At 31.3% G+C, this 20,482-nt stretch overlaps 1 protein-coding gene across 1 annotated transcript; it reads right to left on the reverse strand.

Moving 5' to 3' along the window:
* Window positions 1-1,141: 1,141 nt before the first annotated feature.
* LOC126887815 (zinc finger protein 726-like) lies at window positions 1,142-11,321 on the reverse strand. Its single transcript, XM_050655661.1, has 2 exons — window positions 10,230-11,321; window positions 1,142-2,187 (listed from the first exon to the last, which is right to left on the reverse strand). The coding sequence occupies exons 1-2, from the start codon at window positions 10,462-10,464 to the stop codon at window positions 1,259-1,261; spliced, it is 1,164 nt and encodes a 387-aa protein (XP_050511618.1). The 5' UTR covers window positions 10,465-11,321; the 3' UTR covers window positions 1,142-1,258.
* Window positions 11,322-20,482: the final 9,161 nt, after the last annotated feature.

The raw sequence follows: 20,482 nt of genomic DNA on the forward strand, positions 1-20,482 counted from the left end.
AAATAGGAAATAGGTACTACTATTTACAGGTAATAATATGCATAAATAATTCGTTTCCTAAAGAATACAGAAAATTAAAAACGTTTTTATAATACTTACATAATTGTTTAAACAAAAGAGACCCAGCCAGAGCAAAACTAACAGACAGAACTGCAAAAAAGCCACTAATTTCCATTTTCCCACCCCCTTATCTTATATGCATTTTCCAATCAAAATTTTTAGGTTGTCATGAACAAGAAAGACTCAACCTCAACAAATAATAATAAACAAAAAGCTCTACAGCTCTACTTCCACTTCCCGCCAAATGGACACAGGTTGGTGACACTGAATTCACGCCAAATAAATGAAAAAATAGAACAATTTTCTTTTTCGTCAATTTCTTCACGTGAAGTTTATAACGAACAAACTTAGATGTCAAAGTGTGCTTTGACACGTCAAATTTGGCCTTGAATAACTTGGTCAATTTCTTGTCCAATTTATTGTTGATGTAAAGTGGACTTAAGAAATATTTGTTTTTGATCGAGTTAAACGTTTGAAATATATTTTGTTAAGGCCGCTTAATGGAAATCACTGCTTACTTGAATTTTTTTGGTTTGTGCATTTGTTTGTTTTTGCATGCGCGCTCCTCATATGATGGCCGCTGCCTCTGTGTCGTTCTATTACTCTCACCTATTGGTAGATACGCTCACACTCGTACGACAGACAAAGATAGCTAGACCACCGTACTTGATATTGGCGTTACACCCCGATGCATTGAGTGGCATATCAGCAGCCTGGTCTATCGTTAATATGTCTATGGTCAACCCGCCATAAGAGACGCCGTGCGCCCAATCTTGATTTTTAAAAGCGTGCCGGCCCGGGGATAAAACAAATCCCGCATTTATAAGTTTTTTACCCAGTGTGTATTCTCCTCAGATGCCTTTTTAAAGTACTTGATTCACTAAATTGCTTAAGACAAATCTCACACTTATAAGGTTTTTCCCCAGTATGCACTCTCATATTTCACACTTGTAAGTCTTTTCTCCGGTATGCTTTGTCAAATGACGTTCCAAATGTGATTTCTGAGAAAACTATTTGAAACAAACCTCACACTTGTATGGTTTTTCCTCAGTGTGCACTCTCATGCCTTCTTAAAGCACTGACTCTAAAAAAGTTCTTAAAACAAATCTCACACTTGTAATGTTTTTCTCCGGTATGCACTGTCAAATGAATTTCCAAATTAGCTTTCTGCGAAAACTGCTTACAACAAACCTCACACTTATAAAGGTTTTTCCCCAGTATGAACTCTCAGATGACTTTTCAAAGTGCCTCTTTCACTAAATTGCCTAAAACAAATTTCACATTTGTGAGGTTTTTCTCCATTGTGCGCTCTCAAATGCCTATTCAAATTTCCCGATTCGGTAAATTTCTTAAAACAAATTTCGCACTTGTAAGGCTTTTCTCCAGTGTGCAATCTCAAATGAGCATTCAAATCACCCCTGACAGAAAAATGCTTTAAACAAATTTCACACTTGTAAGGTTTTTCCCCAGTATGAACTCTCAAATGTACTTTCAAAGTGCCTCTTTCACTAAATTGCTTTAAACAAATTTCACACTGGTAAGGTTTTTCCCCAGTATGCACTCTCATATGCCTTTCCAAACCATCGACTCTAAAAAATTGCTTAAGACAAATCTCACACTTGTAATGTTTTTCTCCGGTATGCACTGTCAAATGACTGTTCAAATGAGGTTTCTGAGAAAACTGATTGAAACAAATCTCACACTTGTAAGGTTTTTCCCCAGTGTGCACTCTCATATGCATTTTTAAATCACTAACTCTAAAAAATGCATTAAAACAAATCTCGCACTTGTATTGTTTTTCTCCAGTGTGCTGTATCAAATGATATTCCAAATTTGCTTTCTGCGAAAACTGCTTACAACAAACCTCACACTTATAAGGTTTTTCCCCAGTATGAACTCTCAGATGTCTGTTCAAAGTGCCTCTTGTACTAAATTGCTTAAAACAAATTTCACACTTGTGAGGTTTTTCTCCATTGTGCACTCTCAAATGAATTTTCAAATAGATTGCTCGAGTAAAGTGTTTAAAGCAAGTTTCACATTTGTAAGGCCTAGTACATTTTCCTTTATGAGATGAATGTGCAGTTGAAGTTTCCATAATTTCAATTTTGTTATCTTCTTGGGGACTACCTAAAATACAAACCAATTGTAATATAAACATTCTATTACACGGGAGAAATAAATGTAGAGACAAATCAAAATAAAACATAATAAATACGCATATGTAATCGTATAAAAGCCCTTGCTGTGGTGTCGTGCAGTGATATTTATAAACATTAATACATGGTTGCACCAACCAGAATCTTAAGCTCCAGCTTAGCATAGCTCAGCTTATAGATAGGGCCGATTATTATTATTATTATTACTGAGACGAAGTTTAAGATGCAATCCAGGTGGCAATTCATTTATAGGTATATAAAATGGGGAATTTCTAGAGAATGTATTATTAGGGAATAGTGGATATCCAGTGCTCAACTACCTAATGACACCATTGCAGAATCTTCAGACAGCAGGAAGTGCTGTAGAATCAATCATAAATTGCTTCAAGAATTGTCATCAAAAGAGCATTTGGTATTTTGAAGAGATTTCCCAGTTTAACATGTTGAATGAGATGCAAGTTCCTTCTATTCAAAGAATACTATCAGCTTGTTCAGTTTTACATAATAGGCTTGGATCCCGCGTACCAAAAAAAAAGTTGATTAATAGCATGCTGAAAATAGTCAGAAGCCAGTCGGGCAAACTTTGATGTACGGGAACACTGGAACAGGGGAAGTTTAATTGTGGGACAGTTTAAAAATTTGGAACGTCAGATTACGAAAACGTCCCATGTATTTTGTCGGACAGAACATCCAATTGATTTGTTACCCTTTTATTACTCTCATGCAAAAATCAGACTGCTGTTACTAACCAACATGATTCCTGTCATTTGACATGTTCTTCGTGTTCCACTCATTAAAATGCCCAGTTGGTGATAAACACCAGTCGGATTTTTGCATGAGAGTTTAATGAAATGGTAACAAATCAACTGGAAGTTCTGTCCGACAAAATACATGGAACGTTTTCGTAGTCTGACGTTCCAAATTTTTAACCTGTTCCACAATTAAAACTTCCCCTTTTCCAGTGTTTCCATACATCAAACTTAGTCCGACTAGACACCGTTAAGCTATTAACAAATTTTCAGCTTGCTATTAATCAACTTTTTTTGGTACGCGGAATCCAGGTCTATAATATTGCAGTAGTTAATAGAGAGAACATGGAAATACTAGCAAATGAAGATGCTGTTGATATTTATATAGTATAGAAGCTGTGGCAGTACATTTTCAACCAGGAGCCAATCTAGTGCAACTAAATTTTGTGCATGTTTTGTTTTTTTTGGCACAGGCTTTTGCCATTCAGCCAGTCACAACTTTTTAAGTTCTTCCTAAAGCAAAGAAAAGAAACTAATTATCACAATACCTATTTTTTGATTATCAGTAAGGAATGAGAAGACGGGGCAGACCAAAGCTGAGGTGGATGGACGGGGTAGCACAGGATGCCGAGAAGATCGGAGTCGGCAACTGGAAAATGCAAGCAAGGGACAGAACATAATGGCGTACAGACTATAATTTATGGTAATACTACTGTAATATTGTGGCTCCCTTCTATTTAATTAGTTATTGAATGATGTGCACTCTATTTTTAAGAAAGTTAACTGTTTAATGTTTGCCGATGATGTTAAAATATATAAGACTGTCAATAATGAGGAAAACATTTTTCAGCTTCAGTCACAAGTAAATGATTTTTATGAGTGGTGTGGTAGAAATGATATGGAAATTAATATTAATAAATGCTTTTTAATAACTTTTGCTAGATCCCATTCGCCTATTCACCATCAATATTTTATTAATAATACTCCTGTCACACGTGTGAACGAAATTAGGGATTTAGGTATAATATTTAATTGTAAATTAACATTTTACGAATGTATTTTTTGAATTAGCACATTCCAAAACGAGGGTGATTCAATTATATAAAAACTTAAAAAACAAGTCGTATATGCACCAGACCAATGGATAACCATGATACGATGTGCCAAAGCATCAGGCAAGCCTTAATCCGTAAGTGAAATAAATCAGAGGTAAATTCTAAATTTTAACCTATTAAAAGACACCCATGTTAATTTTGAAGTAGATGTTAATAGTAAGAGAGTAAAGTAATAAAGCAAAATGGTCTAATATTAAATATTTACAGATACGCAATAGAAATGCGAAAAATTTGAGATATTTTATAACATGTTTTCTTCATAGTGACAGAATATTATTGTTATTGTAAAATTTATAATTTCCAATTAAAGTTTTGAAAACTATGAGTTGATATTTTGTTTAAATATGCCATAAAAACAAATTTTCTCCTATCTATATTGCTAATGACTCAAAACATACAACTTTTTAATAGTAAAAGTGGAAAAATAATTAACACGGAGAGTGTAAAATGGTTGTTAGGCAAGTTACAACCTTTTTCTAAGAAGAATCATCTTTATTCTTAAGGTTGTATCTCAATCAAACTCAATATTTTCAATAGTTAATAAAATTACAAAATAAAAATAAAATTTTTCGTTTTTTACCTCTCCTGTAAAATCGCTAAAAATGAGATACAACCTTGTTCGATGGGGGTGTCGAATTCACACAATAAAAATCTTATATTGCAGTATCGTGAGATCAATTATTGAATATGGTTCTATTGTCTGGTCACCTAGTTATTCATATCAAATCCTAAATATTGAAAAGGTTCAAAGCAAATTTTTACGTTTTGCAGCTTTTAAGATGGGTTTAACAGTTAGAAATTATACTTATGACAATATATTAATGAGACTAAATTTACAAACTCTTGAACGCAGAAGAGTCATACTGGATATTTCAATGGCTTAGTGTGAAAACCTCGTATCTCATTAAATTACAATTTTATAGGAGAGGCAAAAAACTGATTTTCTGCATAATATAACCTAAAAACAAAAATTACGTTACGTATTTTTCATTCAAGCACATTGAGACAAATATCTGATATTGGCACAGAGCTAAAAGTGTTAAATGTTGGTATTAAATTGGAAATACAAATATTAACTATGAAAAACACATAAATATTCTTGCAGTATATTTGCCCAAGTAGGGTCAGTCAGGGTAATTGGAAACACTATTTGAAATATCATGACATTTGAAATTTATTTAAAAATATACTGTTTCATATTATAATAAAATAAAAGCTTTTGGCTATTATACAATAAGTGTACAGTAGAATGTCTTAAAAACTAGTAAGAAAAAGTCACAAAAAAATAAGATATTCAAAGTTTCCATTTACCCCAGAAATTTTAAGAAAAAAACTAAAAAATGGGGTAAAAGTAAACAACAATCTCAGGCTGTTAAACATGAAACAATATTGTTTTCAATTTTGGCTCATCATGCAGTAGATACACTAGTTCCATCTTATCAGTTCGTATGTTTCTACCCTTTATGCGGTTGTAAACAACGCAATGTGGAATACTTTAGTAAGCAGAATCTTCCCTATATGTTATTTTTTTTTGTTTTAACGTCTGCCACCGCATTTTCTAAACCATTCAAAGAGTATTTCATTAATTCTCTCTTCCGTATGTACTTTCTCAGCATTTGGAAATGCTCTAAGCATTTAACTCACATTGTTTCCATTTACCCCTAATAGGGGTTTTCATTTACCCCATGCTCAATATTTAAGGGGGTAACTGTGAACACTTACTGTACTTACTTCTTGTAGTAAATAACATTCAAATTAACATTTTAGGCCATATAAATATTCTTGTATTAGCTATATATTATATAAGCGCTATACTTAACTAATACAGAGAGACGAAATTTGTAAAATATTGGCACTGTTTCTAAATCGATTTACATATGTGTTTAAAAACAGTCAAATTTAAGTTGCACAGAATGGACATTCCCTTGGCTTGTAAACAACTGAATAACATTCCACAGAATAAGCAAAGATGGAATTATAATTCTATGGATGTGCATTTCTAGCAGTAGGGAGTACTGTTTTCAATCACCCCTGTTTCCAATTACCCTGACTGACCCTAACTATGATAACCTCGTATATCTTGATATATGTGTTTTTCATCTCGAATGAGGTTGTGTTTATTACTATTTACCAGGTTTTCATTTTTCATAGCTTATTGCACACCTCCAAATACTAGGTCGATACAATACAAATCTTTTGATTTAAGGTTCATAAAATGTTCCTATATGCCGGACTACCTTTTGTTGTTCACAAAAAACATTTCTGCAAGTCGAACCTCTCAAACAAAGACTCCAAATTAAGTACCAAATTCTTGGTTATAAATATATGTGGTATTCACTAAATCAAGAGAGCAATTGATATATGTGGTTTCTTTTTTTGGCTGTAGAAAATAGTCTAGTCTAGTGTATTTGGAATTTTTCTAACAGTTGTAAATCGTGAGATACAATGTTTTCAAACCAAAACCACCAAAATGTCATTTTCGAAAAAAAAATGAGATACGAGGTTTTCACACTAAGCCATCGATTTGTTATCTTCGCAAAATTATCTCTAGTGTTATTAACTTCGAAGAATTGATAAGTCTTGTATGCTTTAATATACCTGTTAGATTGACACAAAATCCACAAATATTCAAGGAACAATGGCATGCTACAAATTATGGTCAATATGCACCAATTAGTAGATTGACCCTGTATGGAAACAAGTTTAGTCATATAATAGATCTGTTTGGTTCTTCAGTTTCCTCTATTAAACAAGAACTCGGGCATCTTGAATTTTGAATAAAAAAAAATTAAATAGATTTAACTGTTGTAATTGATTCAGTTGTTTTCATCATTTAAAAATAATTTATATTCTTTTTTATTTTTCATGTTTGTGTTTTATAGTTGTAGTTTTACGTGTATCTAATTTTTATATTTTCTCATTATATGTATAATATACATACAGGGTGTTTCATTGGGAAACGGAAATACTTTAATTGTGAATAGACGTCACCGAGGCGGTTCTAGGTATACTACATTTTTTGCCCTACCGACTTTTATAACCGAGTTACAGGGTGTTTTATCGATTTTGCTAATTTCTTTCCTAAGCCATAACTTTAGAACCACCCTGTATATTTTTTTAATATTTGCTACACATGTGTCTCATTCAAAAACCAAACGACCGATATACTAATCACAAGAAAAATCCAGGTCCGGATTAACCAAAAATTATAAACTAATTGTGACCTTAAAACAACACTCTGTATATTGAAATTCTGAAAATCTGTTTGCATATTTGAAAAGAGCACAAAAAACTAAGTCTAATCATTCGCTTCAATTTTTCGGCCAGACAATTTTATGACTTTAATTTTAAAATTATATTGAATTTTTTAAGAACTCTGACATTAAAAAGAAGGTATACTACATTCGCTCTCGCAAAATTTTTTTTGAGACATTCGGAATAGGAAACGTACAACACAAAAATTCCTACCTCACACTATTAACTGCTAAACTCAACTCAAATCAACTTAATCTTTCATTAAAAAAAGAAGAATTATTAGAAATAGTTAGAGTGTCTACTAATCTCATAAAATTTTGTGAAGTTTATTTCTAAAAAATATTTTTATTTTGTACAATAAATAATTTTCTCAATTGCTATCAATACATTATAATGGTTTAAATAAATAAATATTGATTGGCGTAAGGTTTATGTTATTTTTATGTCTGTTTACTATTAATAATATTGGATATGAGCAGGTGCGTTGGTTTTGTAGTAATTTCCAGTCACTTCTGACAACTGAATTTTTCAAAAAAGAAATTACTAACGTCAGTGTCAAAAAAAATCTCGCGAGAGCGAATGTAGTATATTACTAACTTTTAATTATAAATTATTAAAGCTATTGAATAAATACTTATTTTAAAATTAATCAATACTTATTCACCACATTGGAACGACCCAATTATTAATTACAAGAAAAATCCAGGTACGGAATAACAAAAAAAATAAAGTAATTGTGACCTTGAAACAACACCCTGTATACTGAAATTTTCAAAATTTGTTTTCACATTTGAAAAGACCACAAAAATCTGAGTTTATCGGTTTGCTTTAATTTTTCGTGAAGGAAATTTAATGACTTTAATTTTGAAATTAAATATATTGATAATTTTAAGAACACTGAAATTAAAAAGCAGATTTTTAAAGTACTTTTAACAATAAATTATTAAAGTTATTAAATAAATACCCATTTTAAAAATAATCAATACTTATTTACGACATTCCAATGACCCACTTACAAATCACAACAAAAATCCAGGTCCGGATTAACAAAACAATATAAAGTAATTGTAACCTTGAAACAACACCCTGTATATTGAAATTTTCAAAATCTGTTGGCACATAGGTATGAAAAGAGCACAAAAAACTAAGTTTATCGTTAGCTTCAATTTTTTGGCCCAGACAATTTAATGAATTTAATTTTGAAATTATGTCGAAATTTTTAAGAACTCTGGGAACTCATAATAAAAATTTCGATATAATTTCAAAAGTAATGTCATTAAATTGCCTGCACAAAAAATTAAAGCGGAACATTAAACTTAGTTTTTCGTGCTCTCTTCAGGTGTGCAAACGTATTTTTAAAAATTTCAATATACAGGGTGTTTTTTCAAGGTCAGAATTACTTTGTATTTTGTTGTCTTGTGATTAGTAAGTAAGTCCTTCTAATGCTGTAAATAACTGATTATTTTTAAAATTAGTATTTATTCATTAACTTGAATGATTTATTAATAAAAGTGCTTTAAAAACCTGCTTATTAATTACAGGATTCTTAAAAATTTGAATATATTTAATTTCAAAATTAAAGTTAATAAATGTTTGCACAAAAAATCAAAGTAAATCTATAAACTCGTATGTTTGTGGTCTTTTCAAATGTGCAAACAATTTTTGAAAATATCAATATACAGGGTGTTGTTTCAAGGTCACAATTACTTTGTTTTTTTGTTAATCTGGACCTGGATTTTTCTTGTGATTAATAATTGGGTCTTTCCAAAGTGTTAAATAAATATTGATTCATTTTAAAATGAGTATTTATTCAATAAATTTAATAATTTACAATTAAAAGTTAATAATACCTGCTTTTTACGGCCGGTTTCACAAAGTAAAGTTAACTTGTGGTTAAGAGATAACCAGAGGTTACCCCAAAATATGCGTTTTAGTTTCAGGTCAACGGCAAAGTATGGTTAACTCACAGAATTTTTAACCAGAGGTTGGGGTGGGTTACCCTTATGGGTATACCCAGAAGGGTAACAATTATAAAACTGAAACGCATATTTTAGGGTAATTTTGAGGTTATCTCTTAACCACAAGTTAACTTTACTTTGTGAAACCGGCCGTTAATGTGGAGTTCTTAAAAAAATTCAATATAATTTCAAAATTAAAGTCAAAAATTGTCTGGCCGAAAAATCAAAGCAAACTATTAGACTTAGTTTTTTGTGCTCTTTTCAAATATGCAAACAGATTTTCAAAATTTCAATATACAGGGTGTTGTTTTAAGGTCACAATTATTTTATAATTTTTTGTTAATACGGACCTGGATTTTTCTTGTGATTACTATGTCGGTCGTTTGGGTTTTGAATGAGAGATATGTGTACCAAATATTAAAAAAATACACAGGGTGGTTCTAAAGTTATGGCTTAGGAAAGAAATGAACAAAATCAATAAAACACCCTGTAACTCGGATATAAAAGTCGGTAGGGCAAAAAATTTAGTATACCTAGAACCGCCTTGGTGGCCTCTATTCACCAATAAAGTATTTCCATTTCCCAATGAAACACCCTGTATAATGAGATTTGTATCTGTACTGTACCTACACATTGAGATGTTCTTATGAAACATAACATCAGTTGAAATAAAAATTTCTTCAATTCACATCTACCTAGAAATGGAGTTGCCACCATCACCCGTGATCACTGCTGTAGCAGTTACATTGTCAGAAGATTTAAAATTTGCCATAAGGAGTGGTATCAAGCTTTCAAGACAGTGATACAGATGACGATACCTTGTGATACTGAGACAGCCAAACATACTATGAGATTTGTATCCTGATACTTGTGACATGTATGGATACTGATCTCAACGTGAATGGGGGGCCTTAAAAACCAATGTAATTTACTTACCTTCTTCATTCTTCGTTTGCTTTTCTTCAAAAGATGTCATTTTATATTCATCTTCTACTTCAGTTTTTAGGGGGAATTCATTTTTTAACTTTCCATAATCAAATACATCATATGCACATTCTCTCTTGGGTTCTTCTTTACTTTCAATTTTGAAGACATCCAAAGAACAATCACACGCCTCATTATCTGTTTCTATTTTACAAGTTTTCACCATAGCTTCTTGTTTTACTTCCATATTATTTAAGTTATTTTTATATGCAAATTTCAGTTAAAATAAGGTAAATCTGTGGGTGAAAGAAATGTGACAATATTTGCTATGTATGACTTTCCACTCACTTTATAATGCTTTTAAAATGTCGGGTTCTGTATTTCAAATTTCAATGCATATTTTTTTCTTCTTCTTCTTCTTGTAGTTTCATGGCCTCCACCTCTTAGGTACTTGGCCAGTCCTCGTATTTAGACTAACTGGAAGGGAATCCTCTTTTCAAAGGGTCTGGATTTTTCCATATTCCCTTCTTTAAATTCATTGTGATATGATTTTCAAATAACTATTTTTATTTTATATTTTAATTTGAAATATTGTTAAAAATTGATTGATCTTTCTTAAGGTTTGGTCATTAATATTATGTAAGAGATTTTGTATTGAAATAGGGGTTGGACTTCCTATATTAACTAGTTCCTGATACAGGTCAAATTGATTTGTTTTGTTAATTGGGCATTCAAGTAACATATGAGTTATACTTCCTATCTGTCCACATTCACAAAAAGGAGTATCACTACAATTAATTTTAAACAAATGGTCTGGTGTGTGACAATGGCCCGTTCGCATTCTAATAATAGATGTTAAGTGCCTTCGATCCACAAATGTGAATTTGTGGAACCAAGGGTTTATAGAAAAATCACTTTGGCATTGTTGATACCATTTCCCTTTAGTTTTAAACTGCTTTGTCCATTCAACTTTAAACTCGTTTACAATTTTTTGTTTAATAAAAGGCAAAAAGTCAAATTTATCTATTTTAATGTCTGCAGGAACATTTAAAGTCTTGCCTATATTTGCCAATTTATCAGCCTCTGTATTCCCCTTTACTCCAGTATGGCCTGGAATCCAAGCTAAGATTATATTAAATCCTGCTTCCATTCCCAAGTAGCAATTTTTCGACGCATTGGTAGTCAGTACAAACAAATATGCACTGTCTACAACGTTGCCCGAGAGCATTTTCAGTTGTTTCGGCCAACGTCCCCTACCCCGACTGACATTACGATGTTACAACCTGTAGTTATACGGGCAACTAATTTATTACCATTTTGACAACTACATATCACACTTCAGTTTTTTCAACAATCGCAACGACTTAAAAATGTTATAATGCTAAACTAATTATTATATATTTTATTTTGATAGAAATTTTCGATTTATTTAACAACCTGTTTATTTGTTTTTTTAATAGCTGGTTTCCATTCCATTGTTTTATCATTAGATTTGAGATTTGATAACCATCTTTGTATCTGCTTTGGTAGACAGGGTTGCCAGGTCAGTTTTAACTCTTTCAGTAGTTTTGTTTTCACAAAATCAGTAGATTCATTTTAGGCCATGTAAATATACAGTAATACAGTGATATGCACATCCGTCCTAAATGTCCCAAGAGCAATTCCCCAAAATTGGAAACCTAATTATTCCAAACCATCAACTGGTAATTATCATTTTTTAGCTAAAATCTACTAAATCAAAAACTAAAATATACTTAAGTATTTTTGGGATATATTTGGGATTTTTTATAATAAAAACAACAGCTAACTTAAGGGGATAGGCGCAAAATGTCGCCTGTTAAAATGTTCAATGTATTTTAAATGTTTTCGTTTTTTGCGAATCCTTAGAAAACTAATAAGTATTTTTGAAAAATTTAAACGCACAAAGAAAGATTACGTATTACCGAGGACCGAAAGTCCCTGAAAACTTCTATAATGTTTATTTTAATACGTTACAGGGGTGAAAAAAAGAAAAAATTTAGTGACTTTTAATTCCAAATATCTCGTTCAAAAGAAACGTTTTGGTTTTTCTAAATAATGCAGTCTTTCATTCTGCGTTTAAATTTTTCAAAAAGACTTATTATAGTTTCCTCATGATTCGAAAAAAAAAGGATCAAATTCTGTTGAAATATACCAAAAATCTGCTAAAAAATATTGCCTACTAGAATTTTATAAAAAATATCAAAAATCTACCAAAAAAGTAGAAATCTACTAAATGTGGCAACGCTGTTAATGAGAATGATACACTTTTGACACTGGTCACATGACCTCTGTCACCCAATAAGAGGGTGCGTTCTAAAATGGTTTTGATAGTCGGCGCGGCCGGGTTTGGTTGGCGATTGGACTTCTAAGTTATCTTATCCGTCTAAGGTTGGTAATTAGGTATTTTTTTAGTAATATTGGTAATATTGTTTAATGCGCCATTTTGGTTTTACTTGAGATTTTTGGGATGTAAAGAAAATGAAAACACAGAATATAAAAAATGCAGGCATTTTCTGATAACTTTAAAAGCATCATCAATACATTAAATTTATACAGAACATCTTTAACATAAATTTTGACTTTTATATTAAAATTTGATTTTTTAAATTTGCATATTTTTTGTCAAAAATGTCATAAAAAAAGAGGCGCGTGTATTTTTTAAAGGTGAAATATCCATATTTGACGGTAATCTGAGATGCGTTTATAAATTTCACATCAGGTAATAAGTCCTTTATGTATTTATATCATATAAATTTAAATACCCAATAAGATGTCAAAACAGTTTACTTTTTGGTTTTCGCATTCACCATACAGGTGTTAAAAATATAGGTAAAAAAACATAACTAGTCTGACTCCTTGAGCAACCATTGCACGCGCAGGTGCTTTTTATAGTCGCTTCAGTTGTCTTATGCAACGATTACGAATCGATGTTGCTTAAACAGGAGGTTGCCTAGGCAACGTCAAGACAACTCAAAAATCGTCCACCAAATCAGTGCAGAATAGGGTCGTCTTTTAGGCAATAACAACGTTGTAAGAAAACGTTGCCACGCAGTAGACAACGTTGTCGCGTCGACAAATTGCTACTTGGGTTGACTCAATAATAAGTCTTTTAGTTAGGTTTACAATATGGTTGTTTGTCCCCCAGGTGGTGTTATGTAATTTTTGGATAGCACTTTTAGCACCTGAAAAAATTATTGCTTCTTTAATATTTTTTTCAATACAAACAGATACTGCCTTGTTAATTGCAATAATTTCTGCAGTGCATATTTGAGTGTGCTCATGTAATCTGGATGCATAGTTATAATTGATTGAAGGTATGTGTACCCCAAAACCTACTGTCCTCGACTCGGGATCTAAAGAACCGTCTGTAAATACCCATGTATAATTTCCATATGAAGCTGAAAATTCATTAAGAAATTCCTGATGAGTATAGATTTCCATTTTTTTGTGGGTTGAGAAAATTGTCTGAAATGTTCCCGTAAGATAATTCAGTTCGATCTGAAAGCAGGATTTAATATTCTCTTTATATAGATTAATGAGGTATTTGTCAAAATTATTTTTGATTTCAATCAAATATGGTGGCTCTTGTGATTTCCAAAATCCTATTTTATAATTTACTTTGGTTCCCAACTCTGACAGGATTTCGTTCAGTGGATTTTTCAGATCAGCTAGGATTTTCAGATAGAACTTAGCGCACAGTATTTTCCTTCTTGCATCTAATGAAATTTCTCCACTTTCTGCTAGCAAAAGCATTAGTGGGGGTAGATCTCATACAGCCCGTGATGATTCGTAAAGCTTTAAACTGAATTTTATCTAATATTAAGAGTGGGGACTTACTACAGGGTTTTAATATTGCACATGAATAATCCAAATGGGGTCTTACGATTCCTTTATAAATTAATGAGACTGTATGGGGGTTTGCTCCCCACCAGGTTCCACATATTGCCCTCATTATATTCAAACCTTTTTGAGCTTGTGTTTCGATACGTTTAATATTTTCAATCCAGTTAAGTCGATATTGAATATTGTCCCTAAATATTTAATTGGTTCTCTAATAGGAATTATCTCTCCCTCTATTTTTAACGGAATATTATTGATGATGTTTTTCTTTTTGTTAAAGATTACTGCAGAGGATTTACCATGGGACAAGGGTAGTTTATTTTCTGTTAACCATTGAGTTATGTGAGTAAGACATATATTAGTTAATCTTATAAGATTATTTATATCTTCACCAACTGTTATGAGGGCTAGATCATCTGCATATTGAATTAGCCTGAAATTAGATGGAATAATGTCATGTAGCGCTTTGGTATATATGTTGAATAGTAGTGGGCTCAGGGGCGATCCCTGAGCCAGCCCTTTATCAGTGATGTTGGGTCCAATTATTTGGTATTCCCTATCTCGGATATAAATATTTCTGTTATTTAAGAATTCAAAAATTAGGTTATTAGGGTAGGTGGGGGTAAAAGTACGCACGGGGCAAAGGTACGCACTTACATTTTTCAGTAACTTCTTATATGTTGGCGACAACATCTTGTGGCATATGTTTGTACTACTCAGTAGCATTGGATGAGAAACTTTGGCGCAATCAGGGCGAATACAACAACAAAAATGAGGTAAAAATTATTTTTGTACCTTTTGATCTAATTTTTCTTAAAAATTGATTGATTCTAATTCTTAATTTTTCAAACTCAGATTATTATTGGTTAGGCATGTTGAAAGTTTACTGTTAGAAGTCTTCTTCTACATAACAGTTTGAAGTTCATATGTGCATAGTTTCATATTGAGGTTAGATATATTATTGGTTGCCGGATGGGGCAAAAGTACTCACACAAATGGGGCAAAGGTACGCACTGCGAACGTTGAAATGGGGCAAACGTTCGCAGTGCGTACCTTTGCCCCCAGTGAGGTAGACTTGGCAAATGCATGTTTCAAGTCAATCTTCAAAGTGGATATCAAGTTGAGCTTGATATTCTATCAGCTAATTTTGTCTCAATTGCAAAATGTCTTAAATCCGCAAAAGTACGCACGTGCGTACTTTTGCCCCATTGTGTGGGGCAAAGGTACGCATTTACAATTTTTTTTCAAAAAGTTATCAACACTAAAAAAATAATATTGAAGAATTTCCATTTGCCTAATATGATTACAAAATGGATCAATTTCACTTTCATCTATACTCTGTGCCAATTCAAACATTAGGTGATTCACTAGAGATGAAAATTTAGAAAATGCGTACCTTTGCCCCCACCTACCCTATATGTATATGGTATTTTTAAATCCGCCATTTTTCTATATAAAAGGTAGATATCTATATTATCATAAGCAGCTTTTAGATCAAGGAAGACCGTTAAAACCGCTTTTCTCTCAGTAAAAGCATTAAGTACTATGTGGGAAAGCGCTACATGCGCATTACTACATCCACTTTCTTTGCGAAAGCCCAGCTGATAGCTGGGCAAAATACTATTATGCTCTACGAACCATTCTATTCTATTTTTAATTATGTTTTCTAGAATTTTACCTACACATGACGTTAAGGCGATTGGTCGGTAACTTTCTGGACTGTTTGGACATTTAGTAGGTTTTAGGAAAGGTAATATTAGTGTTTGTTTCCACTGCCATGGTATCTTACTTGTTTTTAATATATTATTGAAAATTTTTATCAAATGGGATTCTGCTATTGTGGGTATGTTTTTTAACATCGAATATGATACCTTATCCATACCAGTGGCCTTATCTTTTTTTGAGTATATTATATTAGTGTACTCAGTGTAGGTTATTTCCTCAACAGTTTCATTGCTAGGGCTCAGAAGTTTAAACCAGGGATTTACATTGCATGAAGTTAAATTATTTAGAATTTTTATCGAGGTTTCGTTATTGGGAAAAGTTACATGGCTATTAGAAAAATGAGTTTTAAATTTTTTAATTGTGCTCCAAATTTTTTTAACTGGAGTTTCCTTCGTAAGTGGTCCACAAAATCGTCTAAAACTAGATTTTTTTTTAATTTGTAATTGTTTTTTAACGAAAGCTTTAATTCTATTACAGTTTATGTAATTTTCCACGGTTTGGTTATCTACATAGGTTTTGATTGCTTTTCGTCTATTGTTTATTAACTCATCGCATTCGTTGTCCCACCATGGTGCCCCCTTAGTTTTATCTCTAACTGTTATGTAAGGGATATTATCTTCTGCACTAGAATTGACAATATTATGCCATAATTATATTTTTTTCTATAATCCTCATTTAAAATTTACTGTTTTGACATTGACATAAACTTTCAAACAAATCCTCCATCTTGATTATGCTGTCTGTCAGTTGTCAGTCAGTGCTGTGCTATTCGCAAAATTAAATTCCAACAGAGGGCGCTCAAAATTTCAAAGATGGACGACAACTCTAGGAAAACAATTCATTTTGCCATTTGAACAACTCACAGTTCTAAAACGTTAAATTAAAATCACTTATAGGAGTGCTTTGCCAAAGTAACCACTAAGTTTTGCAACTAAGACATCTTATAAATTAAAGATGACTCAAAATTATGTTTAATCTGTATGCATTCATTAAAATTTGATGCTAGTTACTGATTTGTTTTTACTTTTTCATAAAAAAATCTGGCCCCCCGATAATCACACAGCGTTCTAAAAATTATTAATCTATTTTAGGATTTCTAATTTTGTTTTTAATTTAATTAGTAGGTGCACTACAGTTTTTTTTTACACCAACAGATAACAATTTTTAATTAAATAAAAACTGTAAACTTGGAAACAAAGTAGGTGAATTTATTTAATAACAATTGTGTTCTGGAAATTACGAAGTGGTCGGGATATTTTGCATAACAATGTACATTCTATGTACAGAATATATACTACATTTTATTTATTTATTTAATTTTGCAGTCGCTTAAACATTAAAAAAATACTACATTTAATACAAACGTTAAATTAACAAAATGTGTGATTTGGCATTGGTTAATTTAGATGATTACGTAGAATATATTAGGAATGAATACTGAGGAACACTGCAATAGTTTTTTTAAATCGAAATTATTGTTAATTACAACATAAACTGACCGCAAATATGTACACAAATTAATGGCAAAGTCAATATTTTCCTCGAGTTGATGCTTTTCAAATTCGCCACCAGGCGTCGCCCGTCAGGAATGTCATGTCACTCCTCAACCAATGTTGCCATATTTTCAAAAAATACTGTTTCTTGCAGAACTTTGTAAATATTAAATATTTTAACAAAAGTTATTTTTATAAACAAATAAATTTTTGTTTTTAATCTCCTTTTCATGAGCATTTTTCAGTGCGTCACAAATGATAGAAAAAAAGGTAAGTCCGTGATAATATACATTTTATAATAAATTACTTATAATGGGAAATAAGCCCCAATTTTACTAAAAAATGATTTTATTAACGTTTCGAAGCCCAAATCGGGTTTCGTTGTCAAAATACTACTCAAATAAACAAAAATTTTGTTGCTAAAAAAATTCTTCTAATAATTTATTTAATCTGACTCATTTATATTGGCAATTCAGATGTATATTATACATTTTAAAGTAGAAGACTTTAAAATGATATCACCAATATTCATGAGTTGCGTTCCTGGGACGACTTTACTAAAAGATAGTTCATTCGATTACATGAAATCAATCCCAACTCAAGAATATCCGTCACAAAAAAATTATAGCATGTGATCTGTCTTTAAAACGACAACCAAATGCAACGATGACAATAAAATTCTCGCATTAGAGATTCCATAGTAAATCACGAGGGAAAACCAGAAAAAAACCTCGTGATACTATCTCGACATCGTAAGTATTTGGTCTTACGTTTTATTTAATTTCAAAAAACTAATACCAAATTCTGACTTTAATATGTTTAAATTATAAATAATATTAATAATACATAGATATTATACAATAAGTAATACTAAAATATAAAATTTGTACTAACTCGATATGTTATTGACTTACTAATCGTGGTATTTTCTTTCTATTGACTTCCTCTTTTAGTATGGGTAACCACATCTTACTGCATTCTACCGAGGAATTTGCGACACAATTGGTTTCATTTAGCATAATTAGAGCCGCTTCTTTGATTTTTCTCTTTTTACTATCTGATTCTTTCAGGACTATACTTGAATCTCTCCACTGAACTCTATGTTCATTATCCCATGCATGTTAACATATTTGAGATCTATCAAATTCTCTATTTTTAATATAAGACTGATGTTCACTTATTCTAACGTTTAATGGTCTTGATGTTTCACCTAAATAGAATTGTTCGCATTCACGAGGTATTTTATAAATACAATTCTTTGTTCTTTCTTGTTCACTGTTAGGTTTAGTTTTAGCTAGAATAGATCTCAATGTGTTTGTTGTTTTGAATGTTGTTGAAATGTTGAATTTATTTCCTATTGTTTTAAGTTTCTCGGATAGTCCTTTTATATATGGTATTGATATTTTCCTCGTATTAATTCTTGTGGATGTTATAGAATCCCGTTCTACGTTGTTCTGTTCTGTTCGATCCAGTCTTGACAATCCCTTATTATTTATAAACGATAGTGGATAATCATTTTTTAATAAAACAGATGTTAACAATTGTTTTTCTTCTAACAATGAATTTTCGTTAGAACAAGTAATTTTGGCTCTATCATATAAGGATTTAATGATTCCCTTCTTAACGTTGCTGTGATTTGATTTGTAATTGAGATATCTGTTGGTATGTGTTGGTTTTCTATACATTTGAGTTTCATATCCAGTATCCTTCTTTGATACTAAAACATCGAGGAAAGGTAGAGTGTTATTATATTCCTACTCCATTGTAAATTTTATTGTCTCTTCTTGATCGTTTATAATATTTAGGAATGTATCCAACAATTCTGATCTATGAGGCCATATTGAAAACGAATCATCTACATATCTCCACCATACTGTGGGTTTTAAATTTTGTTTAGAAATGATATTAGTTTCGAAATCCTCCATAAATATATTAGCCAATAATGGAGATAAAGAAGAGCCCATTGCTAGACCAAAATTTTGTTTATAGAATTCATTATTTAGTTGAAAATAGGTATTATTAGTACATCATGTCAATAACTCCATTATAGGTGATACATTTAGTTTTGTCCTAGTTGTCAATGTATTATCATTTTCTAAATTCGTTTTGATTATGTTTAAACATACATACATTTAGTTTTGTCCTAGTTGTCAATGTATTAAAACTAAATGGAGTTATTGACATTGGATAATGGAGTTATTGACATTATGTACTAATAATACGTATTTTTAACGAAATAATGAATTCTATAAACAAAATTTTGGTCTAGCAATGGGCTCTTCTTTATCTCCATTATTGGCTAATATATTTATGGAGGATTTCGAAACTAATATCATTTCTAAACAAAATTTAAAACCCACAGTATGGTGGAGATATGTAGATGATGTGTTTTCAATATGGCCTCATAGATCAGAATTGTTGGATACATTCCTAAATATTATAACAAGAAGAGACAATAAAATTTACAATGGAGTAGGAATATAATAACGTCTACCTTTCCTCGATGTTTTAGTATCAAAGAAGGATACTGGATATGAAACTCAAATGTATAGAAAACCAACACACACCAACAGATATCTCAATTACAAATCAAATCACAGCAACGTTAAGAAGGGAATCATTAAATCCTTATATGATAGAGCCAAAATTACTTGTTCTAACGAAAATTCATTGTTAGAAGAAAAACAATTGTTAACATCTGTTTTATTAAAAAATGATTATCCATTATCGTTTATAAATAAGGAATTGTCGAGACTGGATCGAATAGAATAGAACAACGTAGAACGGGATGCTATAACATCCACAAGAAATAATACTAGGAAAATATCAATACCTTATATAAAAGGACTATCCGAGAAACTTAAAACAATAGGAAATAACATTTCAACAGCATTCAAAACAACAAACACATTGAGATCTATTCTATCTAAAACTAAACCTAACAGTGAACAAGAAATAACAAAGAATTGTATTTATAAAATACCTTGTGAATGCGAACAATTTTATTTAGGTGAAACATCAAGACTATTAAACGTTTGAATAAGTGAACATCAGTCTTATATTAAAAATAGAGAATTTGATAGATCTCTAATATGTCAACATGCATGGGATAATGAACATAGAGTTCAGTGGAGAGATTCAAGTATATAGTCCTGAAAGAATCAGATAGTAAAAAGAGAAAAATCT

The sequence above is a fragment of the Diabrotica virgifera genome, chromosome 1 (assembly GCF_917563875.1).
Source record: "Diabrotica virgifera virgifera chromosome 1, PGI_DIABVI_V3a".
Lineage (NCBI taxonomy): Eukaryota > Metazoa > Arthropoda > Insecta > Coleoptera > Chrysomelidae > Diabrotica > Diabrotica virgifera.

Bases quoted from the DNA above. Each gene is read 5' to 3' on its own strand.
- LOC126887815 (XM_050655661.1), bottom strand. From the start codon at position 10,464: ATGGAAGTAAAACAAGAAGCTATGGTGAAAACTTGTAAAATAGAAACA. The intron at 2,188-10,229 runs GTAAGTAAATTA...TTTGTATTTTAG, and splicing joins GCAAACGAAGAATGAAGAAG to GTAGTCCCCAAGAAGATAAC.